Raw genomic sequence first — 27500 nt, forward strand, 5'->3', positions numbered from 1 at the left:
TTCTCTTTCTCTTTCTCTTTCTCTTTCTCTTTCTCTTTCTCTTTCTCTTTCTCTCTCTCTCTCTCTTTCTCTTTCTTTCTCTCTCTTTCTCTCTCTCTCTCTCTCTCTCTCCTCTTTCTCTCTCTCTGTCTCTCTGTGTCTCTCTCTGTCTCTGTCTCTGTGTCTGTCTCTGTCTCTCTCTCTCTCTCTCTCACACACACACACACACACACACACACACACACACACACACAAGAAAGAAGCCCATTGATATCATTCTGTGCACAGTTTCTAGGTGCTGTTAACAGTCCTAGAGGGGAAAGTATCTTTCCAAGTGGGAGAGCCCCTTACCGTAGTTATGACCTTGTGTGATCACAGCATACAGACTAAGCTACTGTACACTAATTGACAACTTGAACATATTGCTTTCACCAAAAAACAAAGATTTCTACAAGCCAAGCTGTCCATATTCTTCACATGAGAAGATAATATTTTGAAGAATATATTCATTGATTAACCAGTTCCTTTTCTTCTTGCCAGCATTTGTACTTTGCCTGTTGCAGACACAACTTCCAGATTCTGTTTAATTTTCCCATCTTCCGATTTTGAGTTTGCTTTAGTGATTCTTTGTTTGGCAGCACCTCCATTACCTCATTGGCTTTTAGTGAGTTCTGGGGGGAAGATGTCATCTGCAGAACATTAAGCTTCCTCTCCCACCAGCCAAATGCATATTTATGAAGACATAATTTTTGTTTCATTTTACTTACAATGACAGAAATCCTGGGAAATGCTGTGTTCGCTTATCATCCTAAAAAAAAAAATCATGCTTCCTGCTTTATTTAAGCAAAACCATACCAAGTTTTAGCACACCTACACTAGAATCTGAGTATTGATTTACTCAATGCCCTGAATGTACTATATGAAAAATTCTGTCTGGGAATCTGAAGGAGAGTGGACAAAAATGACAAAAGTAAGGCTTTTGTTTTAGTTTTATTTTACAAGATTTCACTACTTTTTTTTTTTTTTTTATGCTGTCATTATTATCCCTGCCAAATTTGTGACAGTTGTCACACAGCAGTGTAGCCACTTTTGCCACATGGTCTGTACAACTGATGTGGGCTCTCTTGTCCAAAGTTGGAGAGGCCCTGCTTGTGATCACCGAGCAGCATGGTGAAGCCGTTACAGTGCTGTTGGGGAATGTGTGAGCTCAGAGCTGTAGCATTTGACTGACTCTGCCAGTGTGCTGTCAGCTCCTGGCAGGTGCAAACCTGGCTGTTATCCTTCCAGGCGCCGAACGCCCTGTCTGTTGCTGTTACTGAACTTGCAGCTCGGCATTCTGGGTAAATTGAGAACAGTGACAATGAGCATGGCTTTGAGTATGAAGGATGCTTTCTGACTGACTTTCCACAAGCCCCAGTGTCTTCCTGAATCATAGCTTCTTATGTAAAAGGAATATCAGAGCCTGAGGAGGAGGCTGAGTGGTTGGTGCACAAGCTTGAGGACCTGAGTTCAGATCTTCAGAACATACCTACAAATTAAACATGGATACAAACAAGCCTTTAACCTCAATAGTGTGTGTGTGTGTGTGTGTGTGTGTGTGTGTGTGTGTGTGTGTGCTGTGTATTTGGGGGAAACAGGAGAATTGCTAGAGTTTGATAGCCATCCGCTTAGTTCCAGGTTAAATTAGAACCTTCTGTCTCCAGTGGTAAATGGGTACATAACACACACACACACACACACACACACACACACACACATACACATACACACACACACACACACACACACACACACACACACACGAAGGATGAGGATATTCTCAGAAATGGTCCAACAACAACCACACTTGTGGCTGCATTGCCCCTACTGGAATGTGCCATGAGAAGGAGGCAAAGGGAATCTCTGTGTATGATATGCAGTGGGTTTATGTACCACTGCTGTGTTTCTATAGAAGGAGCCAGACAATGTTTGAGCTTCGGTAACATGACTTTAAGGAGGAGTGTTCTTATTTTACACATGCAGCTAGCACAGGTCTTGTTGCATGGGTTGTACATGGTACGACCTGAAGGAGATCATTACATGGAGTTCTAAGGCAAGACATGCAAGTGTCGCTTGTCTCAACCTCCCAGATATTGAAATTACATATGTAGGCCAGCACAACTGAAAACCTTTAAGTTTTTCACACAAATTCTTAAATGTGTATTCTTCAAACAATGCTCAAAACTTACTGTCTTTATTTCCTTGAGAAGAAATAACTATGATATATTTTTGTCCTTCTAAACTCCTCATGGGCAAATTTTATGATAATTATTTATCTCTAATGGAGCCAGTACACATTCTCTGCGTACTCTTAGGACTTTTGGACACCCCAGGATCCTCTGTACTCCTCTGAGTTTAGTTATTATGCAAATTCTGCTACTGTCCAGAATTTCCCTTCCAGAAAGTGTTGTACTGATGGGATAGGTAAAGATTTAGGATTCTAGTTTAGATGCCTTCAAAACTGAATTCTTGAGCAGTTGAGAGACAGTGTGAGACCTTGATTTATGCCATTCAGATTCCTTATAGTTAGAAGCAGAGGTACAACTGCCAAGCTTCCTGGGAGCTCTCTCTCTCTCTCTCTCTCTCTCTCTCTCTCTCTCTCTCTCTCTCTCTCTTATTTGGGTTCAAAGCCTGAAGCTTATGTAAAATGTCTGAATAAATGTTTCCCAATAGAACTCCCTCCATAATATGCTAAATGCTGCTAATAAATTCCTTCTGAATTTTCCATCTCCTCTTCTTTTAAACTAGGTTTCAGAGTTCCCTTTCCTGCCCTCCTTATGATAAAGAAGTGTTATCTTACAATGCTTCATGCAACTTCTCTTCTAGTTTAAACCAAACAGAAAGTGAGTTTGTCTTTCCACCTGAAGAAACCAAAATGTAGACAAGTTGTATTGTTTGCATACAAGATCCCAAGCATTAGATTCTGAAGAAAATGCCCCTTAGTTCTACAGTTTACCCAGGTGGCTTCAATTAAGGAGTGTCTATACCAAGCTATGGGAAGGGAGCTAAGGGTTGGGAAACCAACATTCTTAGTGTTTCAGAAAGAAGAGATGAACTCAGAGAAGTCATATTAGAGGTCCACAGAGAATGTGCCATGTGTTTTCACATGTTTGTTGATCATCTTATGTGTAAAGAGCTAGGAGATGGCATCCCTTTGAGGAGGGTTAAGGGTAAAAACACTAAGCAGCCATGGCAAGCTGAGAAATTTTCAGGCAGGCAACAAAATAGAGCAACCCATTACATTCCATGGTGGTTGAAGCCCACCAGTTTTAACTGTTTTACAAGCTAAGGACATGTACTAATGTCAGGTAAATACATCACAATGAAATATTACAAACATCATAACTCTATTCTGGATGCTTTTAAAGGTAGATGGGGATGTAGTAGGTTTAAAAAAATGAAACTTTACATATGAAAACACTACCACATGAAATGAAAAACCAAGTAGAATTGATGGTAGATTGTACATTGAATAAAATATTAAGACACAACCCAACAGCAATATAAATGTGACATAGAGATAAAGATGATTGAGAAGGGTGAAGGTGGTGTCAGTGAGCCGTCACACAACTTCACAAGACTTCATATGAAACTGAATTCCCTGGAGGAGAGGAAGGGGCTGGGGCAGACAAAAATACATGAAGAAATAATAGTTAGAAATTTCCAAAATTGCATATAAAACCATAAAGTCACAGAGTCAAGAAGGTCAATAAAACACAAGGGAGAAATACAAAGAAAACAACCAATTGGTATATAATCATCAAATTCCTCAGAATTATTGATTGCTTCTTGTAGTGATAAAAACAAAATATTAAAGCATCATAGGAAAATACACATTCCATATATAATAGCCATCAGATGATGCCAGTGTCCTGACAGATTACACAAGTGAGAAGAAAATGGAGCAACAGGAAAACACACAAAGAGATGGCACAGCTTAATCCCCTGTCCATCACAGCGTCTATCTGAGGGGAGGATGGCCTTCAGTTGTACAGTGTGTAAGTTACAGCTCACTGCAGGAAGAACTGCACCCTACAGAATGTTTGGTAAAACTACTTCTGAGTAACTGAAATACTGCAGGTTCCATGGATCTATACAGAGAAAGAAGGCGTTCCAAAAACAGCAGTTACAAATGTGCATTTCCTCATCATTTAACTCTAAGGGGGGAATGGGAAGATTAAACAAAATCAACATCACCTTTAAAGAGTTTGTAATGTGAAAAATATATCTATATCGCACTGGTAAAGGGGCAGAAGGGAAGGACTACAAGGGTCTAAAACCACAGAGGAGCTTCATTTTCCTCCTAGGTAGACTATGTAAATAGGTACAAGAAAATGGTAAAGTCATAAAATGAAACGTATGTTTTCAAGGCATTGTGGACGTAAGATGGAGTCATAAATTGCCATGATACAAATTAGGAAGGAACAGAAAAGGAAGTCCAGGCATCTTAGTGAATGGGAAGATGGTGGTGGTGAGATTGAGGCCCATAGCAACAACCATGTCAAAGTTCGACATCCTCATACTCCATTTACAAGTGAAAGGTTGGAACAGCATGTGAAAATGAGATCTCACAAACTGAGCATGTGCGGTATATAGGCAGCACAGTTCAAAGGGAAGCAATACCTAGGTTGAACAGAACCGTTGGGAATATAGAGCTTCCCAACAGGAATTGTACCAAAGCTTCAGGGACTCTGTTAAAACCAGGAAACAGATTTTAAGGCAACCATTTTAAGGAGGATACTAAAAGCAAACATAAATTGCAAAGGGGGTAATTTTCACTATAATGATAAGTTCTACTAATTCTTAACAGGTGTGTGCCAAACAAAATAACTATATTTAGAAAGCAAACTTCAATAGAAGTGAATGGAAAAATAGAAAAATCCCCGAATTCATAAAACGAAACATCAATACCCATGTCTTTCAATAGCCAGGAAAAACAAATGGACAGAAAATCAGTAAGGATATAGATTACAGCAACACCAGCTACCGAGTTGACCCCATCGACATGGCCCGAGCACTCAGTCCAACAGCAGCCAAGATTTGCTGTGAGTTTGAAGTCTACGGAAAACATCTACCAAAATAGACTCAATCTGGGTCATAAACCACACCTCAGAAAACTGTACATGATTTGAATCATATGAAGCATGATGACTAATCAGTTAAATTATCAACCAGAAAGATATTCAGAAACATCACTAAATATTTAGAAACTGACCCACTTCTAGATAACCCAGAAATGACAAAAAAAAGTCAAAAATGTCAATCAGAAGCCAGAAACCAGGGTACCAGTCCTGCAGTCTTAGCCCTTGAATGGCTCTGTAACCAATATGGACCATCTAACAAGACCCTGCTTCAAAAAAATATAAAGGGAACGCACATGAAGACCAAGCTGCACATGGCATGTGGGGGGCCTCCCCATCTCTGAGGACAAGGAGAGGGGAAGTTGGGGAGAGGCTGTGAGTGTGGGACAAGGAGGGGGCTACGGTCAGGATGTAAAGTGAATGGGTTAATTAATTAAAACGTTCAAAAAGATGAAACGTACTGAGAGATGGCTCAGTAGTTAAGAATGCTCACTACTCTTTCAGGGTACCCAGGTTCAGTTCCCAGGACCTGCACTAGATAACTCACAGCTTCCTAGAACTCCCAAAGCAGGTAAATTCAGTGGATCCTGCCTCTGTGCAAATCTGCACTCAGATGGACATGTCAATATACATGTATGCAAATGTATACATAATTAAAAACAAAATAAATCTTAAGAAGAGACATTTAAATGTTTTGAATCTATAGTTTACCTCAGAGCTAGATCTAACTGGCTGAATGATCCTCAATGACCTCCTACAATTGTCTATACCGTTGGGTGACCTGGGTGGCACTCAAATACCTGGTGAATGGCAAACAGCCTGCCAACCTTTATTTCTTACAACTTCGTTATTTGCACAACAGTTGTCTTATTTTATCCTGAAATAAATGATTCTAATAAGACCTCATTTCTCAGACAAGCAGAGATGAAGCAAAAATTATTCTTTGAAATCTGAATTCTGAAAGCCCTTTCTCAGACATCAGAACCCACGTGTGTAACTAACAATAATATTAGCTGTCTATAATGTACTTACTGTGAAATGATACCACAAGTAAGTGAGAAAACACTGACGTATTCCTCAAAGAGGATACACATCAGGATCAGACTCCAGTGCTGTGCTGTTATCTCCAAAGGGCTTTGATAACAGTCGCACTTAATAGGTCCATCTCATCACTGGGAGGCTTGTTTCTTAATTTAAACATCTACATGCTCAAAACAGATTTGGACCAACTAGATAGTAAATGGAAGGGGTGAAGCAGAGAGTTGGGTTCTGAAGATTAAATTAGCTGCTGTCTCTTTTCTATTTTCAGGACTTACATGTCTATATTCTGATTTCTTTATATAGTGCTTAAATGCTTAATTCCCCGCTTCCCCTTTAGTCATATACGACTGACTTCCATGGGTCTATTTTCATTCACTTCTAAATTTTCTCCCTGCTGAAGTCTCCCATGTTTTCTGCCACGAGGAGCACAACCTAACCACCTACTTGTCTGCTTAACATTTCAAGAATTTTTTTTTTCTCCTTCCTTCCCTGTCTTGTATCTAATGAGCAAATTATCTAAAAATAGATATGTTCATCATTCTATAAAATGTTGTATCTCCTGTAGATTGGAGGCCAATGTGATTGTAAGAGACGTGTGTCTGGCAGACAGTGCCTTCAGTGCCAGGATGGATTCTATGACCTGCAGGCGCTGGATCCTGACGGCTGCCGTCCCTGTAACTGTAATCCCTCTGGGACTGTGGATGGAGACATTACCTGTCACCAAAATTCAGGCCAGTGCTCCTGCAAAGCGAATGTTATTGGTATGTATGATGCACAGGTTTACAGTCACATCTCTATTCCCATCTGTGGGGGGAAAGCCTCTATTTGATTTCTTAACTGAAGGGAAAAACCGATTTCCTTGCTCAAGGCTAGGAAATACAGTTCAGATTAAATTAACTGTCCAAAAAAGGACTAAATTAATAATTCCATCAAGCTATAGTTTGAAGCTTAGTTTAATCAACCCTTTAGAAGTTCCTTTAGCTAGTAGATGCTTTAGGTACAGGAACACAACTAATAAGTCATAGAAAAATATAATTTGCCTGCTACATAGAGGTTTCTTTTAGAAAATTAGCACTTTTTCAAAATGTTTTACACTTAATAAGTTCTAAGCAAATCATTTTCCTGCTAGTTTTAATAGACCAAAATAAATGGAATTTTTTTCCAAGACATTCTGTGCTAAAGGGTACTTTGTGATAAATCTTTCCATTTTCTCTATTATATTTCTTTGAACTGTCCCTATGAAATGCAAAGCAAGTCAACATAATTCCACACATCATGTTTATTGCTAGAGTTACTTATAAAGGGTCACATAATTTTAATTTTGTAATTCTGTACCAAGCTGATTATAATAAACAGCGGGCTTCAGTGTTATTTATCATTTTTTTATACAAGACATGCTTTTTTGTTTGTTACTCCCACAGGTATTTTTCAGAAATTAGATTTGATTATAGCAATTTATTACATCCAACACTTTTGAGGGGAACCACCGCCACATAAGGACAAAATTTATCAAGTGCCCAAAATGCACCACGTACATAATGCACTTTGAAATTTTGATGTATGAGAATATTATGAGGGGAAAGTTTGCTGATGAAGTGCACCCTGTGTTCTAACTGAGCATGCCCTGCCTCCTTCATGAAGTGCACTATGTTCTAACTGTGCATGCCGGCTCTTCATGAAGTACATCCAGTGTTCTGGCTCCTGCGTGAAATTTAAACAAACAGACAAACAAACAAAACACCAAGTCCTGTGTGGTTTTACTGAACTTGAAAATAATAAAAATACCTACCAGTAATATTTACACTACACATGAACATACACACACACACACATGCATACATATACATATATTTGTATGTATTTGCATGTAATTCCGAATGATATATTTTTGTGTGATATAATCCAATCTGTTTTGTTGACGCATACATATACAAAACTCCACATCTCTGGTAGACAAACATTTTAATTAATTAAAAGATGATGGACAGGCCTAATGACATTGCCCAGAACCCCTCTGGTTTAAGGAAAGATTACATAAAAGTGGACAATATTACTCCCGCCTTTATTTATGGCAGGGACACAAACACTAACTTATAAAAACAAAGTCTAGCTGAGTTGTGGAGGGCAGCTTGACTCTGTAAGTGTGAGGAGTGACATGTCGAATTCCTTCAGTGTGGCTTTCTTTGTTCTTAGGTGTGAGACATATTTTAAATTCAGGGAAACACAAGTTAGCCCATGTCTTTGTACACAATGGAGTGGCAGCTTCTCTATTTCTGTGATTTGCATCCTGTGGTAGTTTGATCTTACAGCTTGAAATAGAAATTTTAATTACTTATAATTCATTGAAATCTTCGCCATTTACTATTGCCCTTTATTCATGCTACAAACAGGGTTCTGCAGGAAAATATAAATATGTAATTTGTGAAGATTAAATCCTCCGTTTAACAATACTGTAAACGATGATTTCCAGAGCAAATCTCTGCGAGTGAAATACTTTTAATAAAATCGCGCACTTGACGTGAATATATATTTTCCTAATAGGATTAGCAGCCGTCCTTGCTGAAGATTACCTCCTTAATAGGAAGAAAGAAACTCCCTGAAAATACAAGGGTGTGTTGTGTGCGTTTCAGAAGGCAAACTGTTTGAGTTAACAAAACTGTTAAATCTTACTAATGATTCTATCACCGGTAAAATACATTACCACCAATAATTTTATTAAAGTAGGTCATTCATCTGGAATAAAAAGGGAAGACGGTGAGTTAAATGCCAAGTGTGCTCACTCGCCTGCACTTGTTAGCTCCAAGTGTGATGCCCTGTAGGCCTCTGCGAGTATCGTTAGGAATAGATTACCTGTCAGGAATATGTATGGCATATTCAAATAAGCGCTGTGCATATTTTTAAAACTGATCTGATATGAATCCATGTAGACCGATTTTAATAGTTCAAAATGAGTCATAATTCTTGTTAACAATACAGTTATTTTTAAAATTTGCAGCAATCGTGGTCCTTTTTTATTTTCCTTATTGAAATTAAATGATATGCCTTAGGTGAGCCATTCATCATTGTTAAAGAACTTGCCTTCTACTGGAGTTTGAATGAATTTTTGTCCATATACATACATAGTATGCATTTTCTTCCAGCTTAGGGCTACTTTCCTCCATATCCAGTGCCCATGTGTATATTTGACTCTTGTTTCAGGACTAATTTTTTATTACAATTATACAATTATAGTTTGAAATAGATGTCTCAATTGATTCAATGCAATGAGAGCAGGTATTTACATTCAGGGATATATGAAGTGTGTGTAGTATAAAAGAAGGACTCGGCGCCTAGACACCACCCTGTTACATTCTTTTAAATCCCTCTCCATGGCTACGTCCTTTTTTGAGACTAACCTGAGTTGTCAGAGGTTTAAGATTTTAGTGACAAAACATTCTTCTCCATTTGTAAAATGCATGTACGTGCTCCTCTGAAGAGGGGTGACATAAGGCTCTGTGTTCACTCTGTGCTTGAACAGGTGTGTTTGGATCACATGGTTTGACAAGCACTGAGATTGCTTTATGAGCCAAGGCAAGCATAATTTATATTAATTGAAAATGATAAAATATAGGACCCTGCAAAGGATTAAAATAAAAATTACTCTGGATAAGTTATATTTATGTGAATTATTTAATTTTTAACAGCTGAATGTAAATGTGCCTATTGCTATCACAGAGGCAGTTATCAGACCCATGTTTTAGGTTTGTTCCTCCCCCAGTTTTTAAAGGTATAGTAAACAAACACAAACTTGGTGTATTTACAGGATACAACCTGGCACTTGGCATGCGGACAATTCGTGATTTCTTGAGGCTAATTGGCACATCTAATATCCACATGCTTTAACATGTTTGCAGTAACGAATATTAACATTTATTCTTTTACCAGTTTTTGCATGCACGGTTTAAAACAGTTTTCCATGGAGACTCTAGCTACAACGATAGAGGGTCTGTTTACTCTGTCGAGTTGGTATTTTGTATTCTGCTTATCCTCCTAGAAAAAAATCTTATTAGCTATCTTCAGGCAATTTTGATTTTTAGAAAAGTTACTTGAGTGGTCATGTGCATTTTTTAAATTCTTCCATACAGTTTTGATGTTTGTGAAAGTGGATAAAAGTTACCCCACACATGCAACAGAAGTGATACATGTATTCCACATTGTATGTTGCATTGATTAGCAATTAAATTCCACAAAGCAGCCTGCTTACCACTCACATGCTAGAGCTAAATTAGCGTTGCCATTGCATTTTGCATATATTGCCATCCTGGAGGGGTCCTCTCTGTGGTTCGGATCTGTGTTCAATGTTTAATCTTTAGCCCTCTTCAGTGACGCTATCCTTCCTCCCTTCATCCCTTCCAATGTGTTTTGTTTCCAGGGCTTAGATGCAATCGCTGCAATTTCGGATTTAAATTCCTCCAGAGTTTTAATGTGGAAGGATGTGAGCCTTGCCAATGTAACCTCCACGGCTCAGTGAGCCAACTCTGCGATCCGGTTTCTGGGCAGTGCGCATGCAAGAAGGAAGCCAAAGGACTTAAGTGTGACACTTGCAGAGAAAACTTTTATGGGTTGCCCTGGAGCGCTTGTGAGGTCTGTGCCTGCAGCAGGGCTGGCTCCCAGGCTGGGACCCTCTGTGACGCTGAGACAGGGCAGTGCGTATGTAAGCCCAATGTTGGAGGGAGACAATGTAGTCAGTGTAAGGCAGGCTACTTCAACCCACATCAGAATGATTCCCTCCTCTGTTTGCCTTGTAACTGCGAGAAGACCGGGACGGTAAATGGCTCTCTATGGTGTGACAAGTCAACTGGGCAGTGTCCTTGCAAACTAGGGGTAACTGGTCTGCATTGCCACCAGTGTGAGCCTCACAGGTTCAATTTGACGATGGACAATCCTCAAGGTTGTCAGACGTGCGACTGTGACTCCTTGGGGACATTACCTGGAAGCACTTGTGACCCCATCAGTGGCCAGTGTCTATGTCTACCTCATCGACAAGGAAGAAGGTGTGAGCGGTGTCAGCCAGGTAAGAGAGGCTCCATATCAGTTCAGGGACCGCAGATGATCCCTGTTTCTGGTTTCAGCTTATGAAGACTGTATCTTCAACACCATTGCTGCGTTTATGCCATCCAAACCAAGCTATTTGACCTGCCTGAGACTGTCTGGTCCCTGTGTTTCCTGTATGTGGGGAAAGGGGGCGCTTTAGAGGAATCAAACATACTTCCTTAGAGAGGCCACAATTCCTTCCTTTGAAATGAGTACATTTTTAATCAGTTAAAAGATATGTAACAGAAAAGGGATGAATATTTTGTTTTCTAAAAAAAAAAGAGAGAGAGCGAAGAATTTGACTTAATCATCTGTACAATATCAAATATCTAGACAATGGATCAAATTTCTAAATGAGGTGACTGGTAAAAATATTATTAAATAAAGGGCTGTGCACTCTGGTATCATAAGGATACATCTAGGATTATTTGTAAATGTAGCACATAAGTAAGTAGATGGATGTCTGATTTCACTGTATAGAAGTCTGTCTTTTTGACTGTTTCCTAGTGGGAGTAAAGACCTTGCTTTTTAAAATAATTTTAATTAAAGTAATACTTTATAATAAGTTGATCATATTTTAAGTATTGATTTAGGAAAATTGCAGGAGTTGGTTTTTCCCTGGGCTCTGTGACACTGTAGCCATGGGTCCTTGGTTAGGTTTACAGACATAGGTAGAAGTTGTCTCCTACTGAGCTGACTTTAAGACCAGGGAGGTAACGGTTGGTTATTTCCAATATATAAGTGCCCCTATTTCACTACTGGGGATATCTTGCCAGCAGAGAGAGAGAGAGATCATGAATTCAAGAGGGGCTTGGAGACAACATGAAATGGAAGACAGGGGAGGGGGTATTATGATGCAAATATAGGGTCCTTCTCCTATGGGAGAAAAACAAGATGGATAAAGCCACTTAATTCATAATCCCATAAACTTAAAAGTCAGAAAAAAGAAAAAAAAACATAAAATTATAAGGATGAGGTTAAGATCAGTGGTTGCTAGGAGCTGAGCCTTGTGGAAAAGAACTGACTGGAAAGAGACACCAGGAGAGGTTCAGATAAGTTAGCATCCTTAAAATTTGATTGTGAGCAACCACATAACCACCAGTTTTCAAAATCCATTGATACATACAAGTAAATCTAGGAAATGTCATTTTAGGAAATTATTCTGCAATAGTCAAAGGAAATTCCCCCATGTCCCCCAAGCTACAACATTCATATTCCCCTCTCCTCCCCACACCCAAAGAGCCTTCCCTGCTCCCCTCTTCTCCCTCTGCGGATGTTTGGCCACCATGTGTTCCTGATGATGCCTATGATTCTATACTCAGTTATGCAGATGGACTTACAAGCCACCTGCCTTTTAACAGTTCCAAACAGTGGGAGGGCATACTCTTTTTGTTCCTTTTGACAGGATGTGCACCCCTGAGCTAATTCTGCATGACCAGAGATGTCAGGGCATCTCAAGTGATCAGCATATCCAGGAATCTGTTTTACCTTGGTGTAAGGAGTCAGTGTCCCCAGGAAGTAAGAGCATTGTGGAGAGCCAGGTCAACAGACTGAACATGGCTGCTTCTTCTTTTCCTTTTGAACAACCTCTCAAATTTGCTGTCTGTTGAGGTTTTCTCTCCTGAACTAATTTTGTGTTCTTTCTTTAAAAAAAACCTTTGCCTTTAAAAAGGTGTCTGATTTTCTGGGTACAGTCTCCTGCATGGTGAATAATCAAGATTCTCTGTCCTTGTTTTTCAATGGTAAAGGAATTCCCACAGGTCCAGTGATGTATATTTTTGACTAATAATCTTCTGGTAAAACTGAATGTTTCATTCCGACTAAATGGTGCATACACTTTGAGTGTCACCTATATTAAAGAGCTTTTCTAGTTTGGGATAAAACTTGAAACAAAACTTTCTCCTTTTGATGAAGATCTGATGCACCATCTAGATATCTGGACACTCTTAATAACCCTGACTTTGGTCTTCTGAGTGTTTCTGTGTGTTGCGTCAATGTAGACATAGAGAAAAATAAGCAATAGACAAGCAGATGAAAGAACAGGCTTTTCTTTCTCCGTGCATCATGGACTTCTGCCTCATCTGGACAGAACCTCTCTGGTCTTACACTTCTTCCCATCTTGATCCTAAACAGGGTGACCCATTGTTTCCATCCTTTGGCTGTTTGCCTTCAAGATGTCTCTGCTCCCAAAGCATCTTTGCTGTCACCTATAACAAAAGGAACCTCTCCTTGGCTGACACCTTCCAACTCAAACACCCTTTTCAGGCAGCTTAGTCACTCTGGTTCTGGTTTTAGTGTTGGTGTATGTGGGGTAAGGGGCTAGATGACTAGCTCCAGAGGTATTCCGGTCTCCGCGTCCCTAGTACTGGGATTACAGGTGCACATTCCCACACATGGCTTTTTAACTTGTGTTTTTCTGGACTGCATTCAGGTCTTCACATTTGTGTTGCATCTCCCCAGCTTCCAATTTATGTCTATCTTAATGCTTTGGTTTACTCTTCTTGGTATTTCCATGGCCAGCCATTACAGGTTACTTTTGTGATTACCCAGACTGATGGCTACCAAGTATGAATTTATTTCTTTTAGAATTAGATTGAAACAGAGCTGTGTATTCACCATGTGTTGATTTCTTCAAATAAAAGTTCTCATTTAAAAGAATGCCTAACTCCCCATCATACATTTAGTGAACCAGAAATATTTTCTAAACATTCAGCATCAGTGTTTTAAAAGGTGAGTTCATTCAAGCCTCTATAAATATGTAATCATAAGGTAAATTTGAAAATGTACTAACATTTATTTCATGTACTGATTATTATTTGAGTCTGGAAAGAAGTTCAAGTTTAAGAAATCATGTTACACTTTCATTCCAAATACCTTCTTTTATTACTCCTTTTTATGAAAGTTATATATATATATATATATATATATATATATATATATATATATACCACAATTTTTTTACCTAGCCATCAGCTGATGTAAAGTGAATGGAATCCTGTCACTTGAAACAACCTTCATAGAACTGGAGGTCGGGTGTTAAGTGAAATAAGCCAGGCTCTGAATGGTAGGTACAGAGTGAACTCAACCTTACTCGGGATGTTGATAAGTTGGGATCACATAAGCACAGGGTGGGGGATAGGTAACAGACACTGGGATGTGTAGGAAGATGGAGAAAATTTGTAACTGGATTCTAAGAAGTTTGGCATGCTGTGGAGGAGTGTAGTGAATACGTAATGGCCTAAATACTTCTAAATGACTAGGCAGAAAAGCATCTTTGTTTGTTTTTAATTTGTAATCAATATTTTAATTAATTCTTTGAAGATTTCATGCAATCTTTTTTTCATATTCTCCCTATTTTCTCTCCCCTTAATCCATCTTGTTTCCAGTCACAAGTCTCTACTCCCCGAACTTCCTGTCTTTCTCCTTTTTAAAATTTAATAACCCGTTGTCTCTAATTTGAGTTGCCTATACCCTTCTGATTGTGGGGTCATCCAGTCTCATGTGACTGACCTACAGGAGCCACACCCATAAAAAGAACTGATGTGCCTTTCTCAGGAAGCTACCAGCTGTCCATTGATCCTCAGTTAAGGGGAAGGGTTCTTGAACCGTTTCTCAAGCCATGCTAGATGATAACTGGCTTGATCTTGTGCAGGTCTTATACAGGCAACCACAACTGCTGTGAACTCATGAATATAGTAGTCCTGTCATGTCCAGAAAAAACACACACACACATATTTAGTTGATCCCATATATATGTTGTTATGTATCAGTTTTTAAAAGGTTGAATTAAATTTAAATCAGAACTTGATGCAAAAATGATGAGAGTGTGATTGTGTTGTTAAGAATGTCAACCTCTTGGCTGGAAAGATTTCTTAGTAGTGCAGAGCCCTTGTAGTTCTTGCAGAGGACCCAGGTTCAATTCCCAGTACCCCCAAGGTGGCTCACAACCACCCATAACTCCTGTTTCAAGGGATCAAATCCCCTCGTCTGGCCTCTAGGAACATAAATGTGTTTGTGGTACAAAGTCATACAAAGTATCCACACACATATAATTAATCAATTAATCAAATTTATAACAGAATGCCAACCTCATATCACGATAATGTAGTGGGAAAGGCAGTAGATAGAGGATGTGATTAGGAGATACAGTTCTTGTAGTCCCTGGCTTGTTAGTGGCCACCATCTGCCTTCAGCAATCAACAGCTCTGAGCTTCTCCCAGCACCTGACTCTACTTAGTGGTAAGCAGTGCTGTTTCTAAGTACATGAATGCTGTCCACTGCTGCTTCATTCTACTCCCAAACCTTTGGTCAAGACTGCTTTTCATGTCCAGAGAGAGCTAGCTATAAGACAGACTTCCAAAGGGAATCTGTGTACATATCTGAGTTTGTATTAAACACATGAGCCCCTGTTATAAAAATGGAAAAGATATTGTGTTGATGCAAATAACTAGCAATTAACAAACTTGGGAGTAGTTTATTTGCTAACTCTTGAGGAGATCCCTTCAGCATCAATGTGTTTCCACTTTTTACATGGCTCTAATTATTAGTGAAATTTGAAATAATTACCCAAAGATGCTAAAGGCCAGTGGGGTGCTGAGGGGATGAACAAAATCCCTTGTTAGTGGAGTTTTTCTCATATATTTCATAGTGTTCTGATTATAATCTCATATCTGTCTCACTCATACACTTCCTAATACAGGGTCTCCTCCTCAGGCATCTGTAGATACTGACCCGGGATTATAAACTCTGGAATGGAATTGTAATACTCTACCAAGCGGTACAGTTTGCTTATACTGATAAATCTTCCCTCTTCTGAGAAGACGATCATTGATACTATAGGTGTCTTGGACTAATCAAATAATTTTGTATTTGCACTACCGGGTGAAGCTTTCATTGAGTGACAGTTGGCAGGGAAAGTGGTAGTAAGCTAAGCTACAAATGCATTCGTAACATCTACTTTCCAGCAATGGTTGGCAGAGCTGCAGGGCTGCTCCATTCTCTAGCCCTGTATCTCACACTCTTCCTCAGTGCCTCCAACCGCTCTGAATGTTTAAAAGTCTCCGGATGGCACATTGAAGAGGAGTGATCTTGGTAGAAGCAGAAACTGCCTGGTGCAGACGAACAGCAGACTGAGTTTGTCACTACTTCTTAGTTTTTCTTTATTGTTTCCACTTTTTCCTTATTTGAGATTACAAGTGCTCGATTTAGAGAACGCAGCCCAATCAGCTACTCTGGCTATTGATACAACTCTTAAGTATTTCTCAGACTCTCCAACTAAGGAAACTCCTGACCAAGCATCCTTAATGCATAAGATAGTAGACTGTATTTGTACACATGATAGCTGAATTAGTTAGCCCTTGTCCCAAAGACACTGATGCACTAAGAAATTAAATAGGCACAGAGTAAACCAAATATAGAAATGCTTAAGGATGAGCACTATTTTTCGTCGGCTGTAGTACCCACTCTGCCCTCCTTTAAAGAGGATGGCAACTGTCCCCATCCTTTTGGAAGGAGTATTGTGGCATCTCTACTTCAGTAAAGAGCACAAAGGAGTAAATCTCCTAAAGGATAAGCAATCAGTATCATTTAAATTCCAAAGAGAAGGCTGGGGTGGGTTTCGAGGTTTGGGGTCTCAGGGCTGGATCAAGGCAGAGGTGGGGTTGGGGTTCAGGGTAGGGGTACCAGGGAAGGATCAGGTAAAAATAAAGGTGGAGAGTGATTTTCCAGCACCTTCTTTTTTTAAAGTTTTTATTTACCAAGAGTCTCATTGGTACAATTTATAAACCAAAGACTTGTGATTTAAAGGAGTCAATCCTCCTCAAAGCTGTCTGCTTTAGCTCTACCATAGGCAACTGCCCCATGACTTTCAGTTCTTTTATACTTATTAAAATTTAATATTTTTAATATTGTCCATTTATTGTTCCACCTTGATCTTCTATGTTTTAATTATATTTGGGTGTGTGCATGTGTGAGTGAATGTGTGTTTGTAGGTCAGAGGACAACTTTGGGGAGTTATTTCTCTCCTTCTCCCATGAAGGATCTGGAGGTGGATTCAGGTCATCTGGCATGACAGTAAGTGTCTTTATCATCTGAGCCCTCTCGTCATCCCGTGGAATATTTTGAATTTAGAGACTCTCTCTGGTCAGTCTATGAGTACATACCTCCCCATATGGATCATAACATTTCTTCTCTGTGGTTCTGTCTGTGCTCCTTAAATCTATTTTTGAATTAGCTATAAATGCGTTATACTTCTTTTCTTGAAGAAAAGACAGAGCATTTGCGTTTGCATCACCTTATAGAAATTGTTTGGGTACTTTTAAGACCCAAACTCTGTGACTCAAGACATTAACTACTTTTTCTACTCCAAGGATTGACCATACTCACTGTTTTCCCTGGACTGTTGCAGTTTGCAGAAGTTCAGGCGTTTGACTTTCCTCTTCTGTCTTGGGCAGAATCTTCAGCCTTGTCCCACAGCTGGATTCCACACCTCACCTTTACAGATGCCTCATGTTGGGCTCTGGATTTTCATAAGTCTCTATCTTTGCTTGTCTTGGTTTATTTGTATAAATGGCTCAACATATGCTCCAGTAGCATCTAAAAAGAACATGAGGAGCGAATTCATTGCATTTTGTATTTCTGGAGTTCTCTATTGTTTGAGACTATCCAACTACAAAGAGGTGTGTGAAACTTTACTTGTACTTCAAATAATTTTCACAAAATAGCATACCATTGTTTTAGAGGTCTTGTATTTTCTCTTCCCCAGCGTTCTGGATGATTCTATTGTTTCTTCCATTCCTACGTATCATGTTTTCAGAAATTCCCCAGCTAGTGTACTTTTTGCTTAACAATTCTGCTGATTGGTAAACCATTTTGTTTAGGTACGAGCACTCTTTTGTTCTACAGAAATCTGCCTCATAGATTTGCTGCAACATGTAGACTGGTTTTGACCAGATAACTAACTGCATGCCAAGTCTGACCAAGTTGAGAAATAAAATTATCTGTCACAGGCGGCCTTTCCACGATCTCCCTGTTGGATGCCACACCCCATACTTGTTCTGCCAATCCCTTTTCTTCTGTGTTTTCCTTCTGCAGCTAAAGCTTCCTGTCTTCTCCTAAAATGTGAGCCCAACAACCTCTTCCTTGGGGGAGGGATAAATCAAGCCCGTATCGGACTGGAGAGATCTTTGATGCTTTGAAGCCCACACTTTCCTTTCTGGGTTTACGTGAGCTTGATCAATATGCTTATTGTGGGTCTTTCTACTAGAAAATCCTTATTTTCCCCCTTAGATGTCTGTTATTGACTGCTATCCCTTTTTAGAAAAAAATAATTTCATTTGGGGGAATTTTTAGAAGGAAAAGTTGCTCAATCTACCATGTTTAACTGACAGTGCTGCCCTGCATTTTCTGGGCTGTAATCTTGTCATGTCAAATCATTCTAACCGAGCTTGACTCCGCTTTCTCCCAGAGCTCCCGACTCATCCATCACACTCAGTCCTGGGGGCTTTGCCTCGAAGGGTGACTCTGTTTTGACCACTTCTTAACACTCCCAGTCATTCCTCTAGTTAGTCTAAGCTGCTTGTTCCTGGACTAGCCAAGCAAATTCCAAACTCTCTCACTCTCTGCTTTATCTTCTTCAAGGACTCCTGGCCATGCCACTGCAGAGACAGGTACTCCCTCAAAGCCAGCCAAGTCTGCTCAACCCACCCTCCACTGGCTTTCCAGCAGAGTGAAACACAAAGTAGTCAGGCTTTCCTGGCACCATGGTCTGCAATTTCCAGAGGCTCCCTGACTATGTTAGTGTCTCCCCAGCCAACTGCTGTTCTTGTGACTATGCACAATCATGCAATGCTATCTCTCAGGCATATGATATAGAACCTAAACAGCTATCCATAAATATTTATTGAATGAGTAATTATGTATAAAAATACCTCTGTTGCATTTGCCTATTTTTAGGCATGGGAACAGCAAAGGCCTGTGGAGATGTCCTTGTGCCTCCAGATGATCACTTTCCTACTCTGCAAGGAAGAATGATAGCCCAAGTTGTGTGTGCTTTGAAAACAAAACACATGCACACCATAAGAATGGGGCAAAGTGTAGTCAGGATGACTGTTGGTTTTGCCATCTTCTGACTTAAGAATTTCCACTTTGAACTTAGTTTTCTGGCTTTCATCTCTTAAGATGACACTTGCATGGAGAATACAAATCTTTCTAGGAAGTGGACATGCTTCACAGCCACACTCTCTACTTTTCCCTACTTCTTTAAGAATGTGAGTCCAAGATCACATAGCACAGGGTACCTGCATACATAGGCACATGCAATGGAACCCAAAGAGAAAAATCCCAGCCTAAAAACCCTGCCTGCTTCTCTTCTGTGACTTTAAATATAAATTGGCCCATGTTAGAGGGCTTCACATAGATTCTTGCCCCACTTTCTTAAAAAGCATCATTGAGGAAGGTTTGTGTAATGAAATCTCATGTATTATTAACCTAACCTTAGTACAGACGTACAAGGAATGGGCTTAATTCAGCTGAAATTTATAGGCAATTTGTTAACACAGCAATGTGCACCGGAGAGCACGTTAGAGACACATTGGTTTTAATACGCCATTCAATAACTTGAGCAGAGGTTAAAAATCCTGCTTAACCTCCATTAAGTATTTTTAAAATGCTTTAATTTAAAATTATTTGTATTGTGTGTATAAAGATGAATGTACACATACCCACAATAATAAATATAGCACTAAATATGTTTCCCCTGTTTTTTTTTTTTTTTTCTCCAGCTCTGGATGACCTCGTACCGTTCAGCACCCGTGCTTAACCAGAGGCCAGACCAAGAAAGGCAGGGAAGGATGTCAAGCCATCCTGGGCTAGTGACCCTCCCATGTCCTTGAGAACCAGAGGCAGACGGGGGGTTTTATTGAGGGCATTGCAGCTTTGAAATGCAATAAAGCCTAGTTTATAATGGAAACAGCTTCTCGTGACATGTTGAGTCCTAATAGAACAATGTTTCATGTTTTCTCCAGCATTGGCTTCTGCCTTTTATTTTATAAGTCACATAGACGATTAGGGAGTAAAACAAAGTATCCTGTTTCATTAGGAAGCATATCCTCTTGGCTAAGTGATGGGCTCATAAACCAGAATTTCATGAAGACCCTGCTGCCGATGGAACTGGAATCAGGTGGCTGATGTTCTATTCAAAATTAGAGCCTCTGTTGGTATAGAGAATCTAATCACACCAATGTCCTGGTGCTTGGTGGGAAAAAAAAAAGTTTGAGTTAATGTGTTTGCCCCAGTGATCTGAGTCTCACAATACGTACCTCTCCCATGACAAAGGGCTAGAAAAGAATCTTGCCTTGGAGAACCTGGACTACACTCTTCGAATATGTGGAAGGAGGGAAGAGTTATTTTAACTCCCATTTAGAAGAATCTCATTTTTTGTGGAGACTTCAGAAAAACAGCTTCAGTAACCATGGTGCAGAATAATTGCTGCGTATTTACTAAGTACTTGGCTCTGCCTTGAAGCTTGGCTGTGAAGTTCCAAGAAATATGCATATTTCTATGATGGAAGATCCGTTCTCTCCTCACCTAGTAAGGCAAAAAGGAGTAGAATCTTTTAATAGAAGAGGCATTTAGAAGTCCCTGAGAATCTGACCACATAAGATGTGCCTCAATCTATGGGACTTTTTCTGAAAAACAAAATTGTCTTAAATATTCATTAAAAACCACTTGAGGGTGCTGTGAATGACATATAGTTGCAAATATCTGTAATGTCTCAGCTTCAGCTTCCCCTCAGCCCGTGATGCTGGCTTGTTGCTTCAGGCCTTGGGATATCTCGTTTGTTTTGGACGATCCAAGTAATAGGAATGGAAATAAATAGCACTGTCATGGGCTGCTTGAGTGAGTGAGTGAAAAGCTGAAGAGTGGGCTCTAGAAATGGGATTATCTCTACAGACTAGGTTGGAATAATTTATAGATAGTCTCTAAACCAGAGAAGATACTTGGAAGTGTTGATTTGATAGATACTAAAATACACTAGAATGGAAACATAATCTAAAAGTTTGACTTGGGTTGTGACTATATGTATGAGCATGTAATCATTTTAGTCTCCCTGATATTATCAGAGATTTTAGTATTAGTATTTTTTTATTATGCTAGTGTTTGATGCTTAGAAAGCATGCTGTGACTGGGAATGGTGTCTATGCCTTTAATCCCAGCACTGATGAGACAGACAGGCATTTCTCTGTGAATTCCATGATAGCCTGGTCTACGTAGTAAGTGGCTGTCCAGCTTGGGCTACATAGTGAGGTGTTGTCTTAAAAAAACAAGGAAGGAAGTGAAGAAGAAACATGCGTCTAAGAGTCTTCCCACAAACTCTCAGATGCTCACACAGATAAGAAAGCTGAGCTTTACAGAAAACACACGAGTCCACTAGAAAGCTTAGGGCATTCGCCTCCACCACGCCATTTGCTGTAAAAGCAAGTGAATTGGGGGGGGGGGGGGGGTAGCGGAGGAAGGGCCGAAAGTTTCCATCTCTCATTTGATTCATCAGATAATTTGTCAAAAGTCACATTTTTTATTGTCCTGATATTTACACATCCCTTTCCACATCCCCTGGGAGGCTGGGCCACTCTGACCAGTGACACTTGACACACAAATTCCTATTGATCATGTTTTCCTCTCATTGGGAAAAAATACTTTCATGCTTTAAGGGATATTTATCCAACTGTCTACACATCCTTTATCTAGCTGTCTACCCATCCTTCCTTCTATATGTCCACCCATCCTTCCTTCTGTCTGTCCACCCTTCCTTCCATCCAGCTGTCCATCCATCCATCCTTCCATCCACCCATTAAGCTATATATTCATTTCATTGCTGCATCCAGTTTTCAGTTGGCACATCTATTTAATAATAGTACCAGATACTGGGCTCTGGAATCCTTTAAGACATAAGATTGCAAACATACAAAGGCCTTGTGCTTTAAACAGGGAATGGTGCTTTCTATAAGTGCAAGGAGCATGTAATATAGACGACAATGAGAATGATGGGTTCTTCAAGGATGGGGGCATGGATAATTTAATAGAGAAAAATCTAAGCTTGGCTGTAAGAGTATATAGAACTGGTAAAGTAACAAAGGAGTGAACAGTTGCCAAAAGAGAAAATAAATGCATAGCATCTGCAGCATATCTAACTTAATAGAGCATTAATTGTTCTAAATAATACTGGAGAGAGGGGCGCTGTGTTTCTACTCCCTGGAACGTTGAGTCTAAAGTATGGAAAATGCTACGGCATTATTTTTATTATAAAACACTCAAATGAAGAGAAGCACTGGAATCCTGATTTGAAAATGCCAGCCATTGGCACTGCATCCAGACACCCTAATTATCCAGCCCTTCTCACCATAGATTCCTCTCACGAACATCCCGTCCATAGTTTAAGGTGCAGGGTACTGTCTCCTAATGGCCTATAATGAGTACTGAGCCAAGCGCTGCCCTCCTTTTCTAAACATGGCCCAGAGGTTAAGTTTGTTTTCTTTCTCCCATTTCAGGACCTTAGCAAAGCCTAGTTGTTCATGGTCCCCAGGAGGGATATTGCTAGGAAATGGCTCTCGTTTATGCTCAGGACAGGTGCTGTGCTGCACAAATAGCCCCGACAGGAGATGATGCCCCCAGTCTTACTAATAATGCAGCACTCTGGGGGTTCTCTGGGGCTCTTTGGCATACAGCAGTGTTATGATATGACGGCCACTCTCTGTGAGCTGGACACTCCATCTCCTACCTGAGGTTTGCATTGTTCAGGACCATGAGTTAGCTGAAATACAAGACGGAATGATAAGCTTTACCAGGCTGGTTTGTGCCCGGGAACTCTCAGCTCTACATAAAACAAAGTTAGCACATTGGCCTGATGATGGCCGTGTTTGAGAAGGCAGCAGAAAGACATTCATGAGGGAGAACGGTTTCAGAAAATAAAATCACTTACCATGATACAGATGTGAAGATGCAGACCGTGAAGCTGAGCTAATGGAGTGAGATCAGAGATGTATTGAGTTGCAGAAGAAATTAAGGTCAGTTATAATTAAGCCACACTCAGGAGTGGAAGTTTAAGTGGGAGGGGAGGGGAAACGTTGTTTTCTATAGTTGGAAGCCATCAAAGGAGAGGTAATGGTCTAGAATTAGGCACATTCAGGTGATGTGGCAAGTAATCTGTGTGCAGGAAGTTGCCTTCGTCATCCTAATTGAACTGCTTAAAAATAGGACACCTAAAATACTGGTGGGATTAACCTTTCTAATCAAGGCCTGGGAAGAGGCACATTCTCTCTATCCTCCAGTGTGGGTGAGACCTCAGCCGTTATTCTCTGCACTCTGACATCCACCGTGCCTGCTTTCTGCTTCCGTGGGTGTTTTATGCTTTTCGCTCTTTCTTTAGTGGTTGTCCTCTGCTTATGTTTCTGATATCTTTCGGTACAGTGTCTTGCTGTCTAATATATGAGCTACCCAATCTTATATTCCAAAATGCACCCCCATTTGTATACACAGGCAAATGGGTGGCTCAAAGCGATTGCAATAAGACCAAATTAATTCTAAGTATCTATGCTGATGGGTCACTTACCCAACCTGGAGAGCTGTTAGGACTCTGTGATACCACCCTTGTGAATGTAAGGAGCTAGGTACCTTGCTCTGAAGAAAGGACAGTTCCTTCTCAGAGACCAAAGAGAAGCCTTAGGAGTGGCTTAGGTCATATGACCAACAAGGTACTAGAAGAGGTATTAGCTGATCGGACTATAACCTATTCCTGCAAATGGATGTGAGGATAAACATGGAGAAATAAAACATGTAATCTGGCTATAAGTTGTCCTGAAGATAATGCTCCCAGAGCCATCTGCTTGGGTGTTCGGGATCTTTCCATGTATCCCACTCACTGTTGACAAACACATCCTTTACTGCTTTGGAAGCTGTCTAAGAGCATTGCCAGAACCAGGACAGAGTAGACTGATGTTTTGTGACTTTAGGATGGTGGCTTCTTTGTAAGTGGATCCTGCAGGGTATGAGAGAGACCTGAGCAGTTATCCTCTGCTTTTCCTGATACAGCAGACAACTCAGGGAGGGGCAGCTTTGTTTTCTGACTTATTCTCCTCAGTAAGAATAATATATCACCAAGCTTGATGATCATGACATTACTATATTTTCATTTTCCATAATGTTACTCAATAGGAAGTTTCTGTGGTCTCTCTCTCTCTCTCTCTCTCTCTCTCTCTCTCTCTCTCTCTCTCTCTCTCTCCCTCTCCTGTTGCCTCAGTTAAGCATTCCTTGTAGCACTATGAATGTGCTTGTTTGTGTGTGTGTGTGTGTGTGTGTGTGTGTGTATCAAGTAAATATCTGCATGCAGGCATCTACACACACTACACCAAGAACCCTTTATATTTCACTCAATGGCTAAAGCCTTTCTGATTTTGTATTGTGGATATCCGTCTTCTGGCTCCAGAAGACTTTAAAGAACTCCAGTGTGACTATGAGCCTCACTTTTCTTTCTTTACTTTTGACATAAGAAAAGGATGTGGATTGTGGAATAAAAACTAAAATCTTTAAACAGAATGTGCATGTGGTGCAGTATGTGTGGCATGTATAGTATGTGTGTAGTGCGTGTGGTTCATGCACGTGCACTTGTACATCTAGGTGAATGCGTGTATGTTTTCTGAGTGCAGTGCTTGTGGAACTCACTGACTCCTTGAGTCCGTTTTTATTAGCTCATCAGTGTTTAGTGAAGGCCTACTATGGGTAGCAGAGAGAATGATGATTTATACAGATGAGGTTCTGACCCTGATGCAGGTGACAGGCTGATGAAAATTAGATTAATTACATGTTTTTGGGCACTGGTGGGAATCAGCAGGATGCAGTGAAGCTAATAGAGGCCTGAATTGGCCTAGAGAAACTTGTTCATGGGACCGAGGGGACCTGGCTTACAGGGCAGAAGAGATGGATTGAAACCACCGCCACAGACAGAGCAGCTCCCCCACCCCCACCCCGTGTCCCCAGAAAGGCATTCAAGGGTTATGAAGAGAAAAAAGTACAAACAACTCTGCAGCCTTCTGTGCTGGTAAATGACCATAGAGGGGTCGGGGTGGTAGATTACAAAGTGGGAAGCCATGGTGGCAATTTGGCTAATTTTTATATTTTTTTCTTGAAACGAATAAGCCATAAATGGAGAAAAGAGACATTGAAAGTATCTTTTGAGAAAGACTGTTTAAACTCCACTGTGGAGAGTAGATCAAGAGAAAGTCAGGGCTTGTCAGTGGGTAACTGGCTTCTGGAGTTGGGCAGCCTGTGCTTGAAACTAGCTTGGGTAATCATTAGTTCAGTATGGTAGTGGTGGATGGGGGAGGGGGTATCGTGAACCTTTCTAGGCTTCTGTTTTCCAGTCTACACAGAAGACATGATAGCATCTAAGCAGATTATTGCATGTGAATCTAAGCACCAGTTCCTCGTATACCCCATGAAAAACTTCGTGGCAGCCTTCACAGGGAGCTGGGAAGGAACAGCGGAAGATTGAGAATCCTCTGGAGACGCTGTCCCATAGGTCCCGACAATTAACGAAGTATAGATCACACATGAAGGAAACAGTTTAAGCGTTGAGAATTTTAACAATGTTCTGTACGATCAATTACATTTGAGTTTCAAATAACTCTTTAGGATGAGTAAAATACCTTTTCTTTTTTTTTTTTACTAAAAAATATCATTGTTAAGTTAAATGCTAACTTGGAATCTTGTATTTTATCTGACTTTCTTACCAAATGTCTCTCTGGTATATTGGATACAATATTTCCTATTTGGAAACTATTTGGAGGTGAACAGAAGAGAGCCAAGTTTTAGTTGAAAAACTTCAAATTGGCCGAAATTATTTTAAATTGCAAATTCATTTTAAATGTGAATGGATGCTTTGCCTGTGTGTATGTATGTACATCACACAGGCGCCTGGTGTCCAACAAGGCCAAAATGTCTCCGATCTCCTGGAACTGGAGTTAGAGACAGTTGTGAGTTTCATGTGAGTACTTGGAACTGAACTGAAGGCCTCTATAGAGCAGTGAGTGTTCTTAACCACTGAGCAACCTCCACAGCCCCTACACTAAATTTTCATGTAGGTGACTGATTGGTTGTTTTTATTTGTAATTAATATATTCATCAAGAAGATCTCTAGTCACTCTTATAGTAAGGCCTGGAGGTCCCTTGATATCATTTTGGTTTTGTGTGCTGTCAAGACACTATCATTTTGAGAGAAGATTGAACCAAACCTGAAAATGAATCCTTGTTTTTATTTCTAGGCTTTTACAGTTCTCCCCGCAATGCCACTGGATGCCTGCCATGCTCATGCCACACAGCTGGTGCTGTGAGCCACATCTGTAATAGTGTTACGGGGCAGTGCTCTTGCCGTGATCCCTCAACCACTGGGCGCAGCTGTCACCAGTGTCAAGAAAGTTACTTTGGATTTGATCCCCTAACTGGAAGGTAAATCTTTATTTGTATGGATGACAAAACATTATAGACTTTTATCTTTAGTTTTTCTTATCAACAAGAACTTTGGCAATTTTCAAGCAATAACGTCTACAAAAATGTTCTTTGGGTAATATATTTTCTATTTCTTGATATCTTGCTTACTAAACTTAGTGGTTATCACTCCATTTTGTCCTTGTGAATTCCCTGGATATTCTTCCATCATTAACAAACAAACAAAACCCCTCTTCATTGGCCAAGAGGTATCTTCATTGTCTCATTGTGTGTGTGTGTGTGTGTGTGTGTGTGTGTGTGTGTGTGTGTGTGTGTGTGTTGGGGGGTATTATTCCAAAGAGCTGGCCTTTATAATAATGGGTCTCCAGCTAGCTTGGATTTTGCCTATTAGGCCAGGCAGAATCAGCGACCTACTAGACCAGAAACTGTGAACCACCATGCCTGGCTTTTGTGTGTGGGTTCAGAATCTCAAATTCAAGTCGTGATGATTTTCACAGCAAACAGTTTGTCATCTAAACTCCTTTCTTTGCCCTGACTTATGTTTTTAAAAGAAAGACACTATTCCCTTGAGACTACCACAATCTTCACCCTTCAATTTTCTTAAATACAAGGCTGCTTTTGCTTAGATAAAATCCTGCTTTCTTTCTCTATTTCCACCCATCACACCTATCCAGGACCCAAGCCTGCTTACAGAGGAGTGTGCTGTCATTTGTCACTCTGCAGGATGTCTGGCTAGCACTGGAGTTGGAGCCTCTGGGTTAGGCAGTAGATTTAAATGTTAACATTAAC

At 40.2% G+C, this 27500-nt stretch overlaps 1 protein-coding gene across 1 annotated transcript in view; it reads left to right on the forward strand.

The window, feature by feature from the left end:
- Ush2a (usherin) overlaps positions 1–27500 on the forward strand; it is a 678886-nt gene that overhangs the window by 115804 nt on the left and 535582 nt on the right. Inside the window, exons 11-13 of the mRNA XM_021198607.1 lie at positions 6706–6901; positions 10552–11193; positions 26528–26711. Coding sequence (XP_021054266.1) covers positions 6706–6901; positions 10552–11193; positions 26528–26711 — 1022 coding nt within the window. The remainder of the gene's footprint in view (positions 1–6705; positions 6902–10551; positions 11194–26527; positions 26712–27500) is intronic.

This window comes from Mus pahari, chromosome 5 (assembly GCF_900095145.1).
Source record: "Mus pahari chromosome 5, PAHARI_EIJ_v1.1, whole genome shotgun sequence".
NCBI classification, from domain to species: Eukaryota; Metazoa; Chordata; class Mammalia; order Rodentia; family Muridae; genus Mus; species Mus pahari.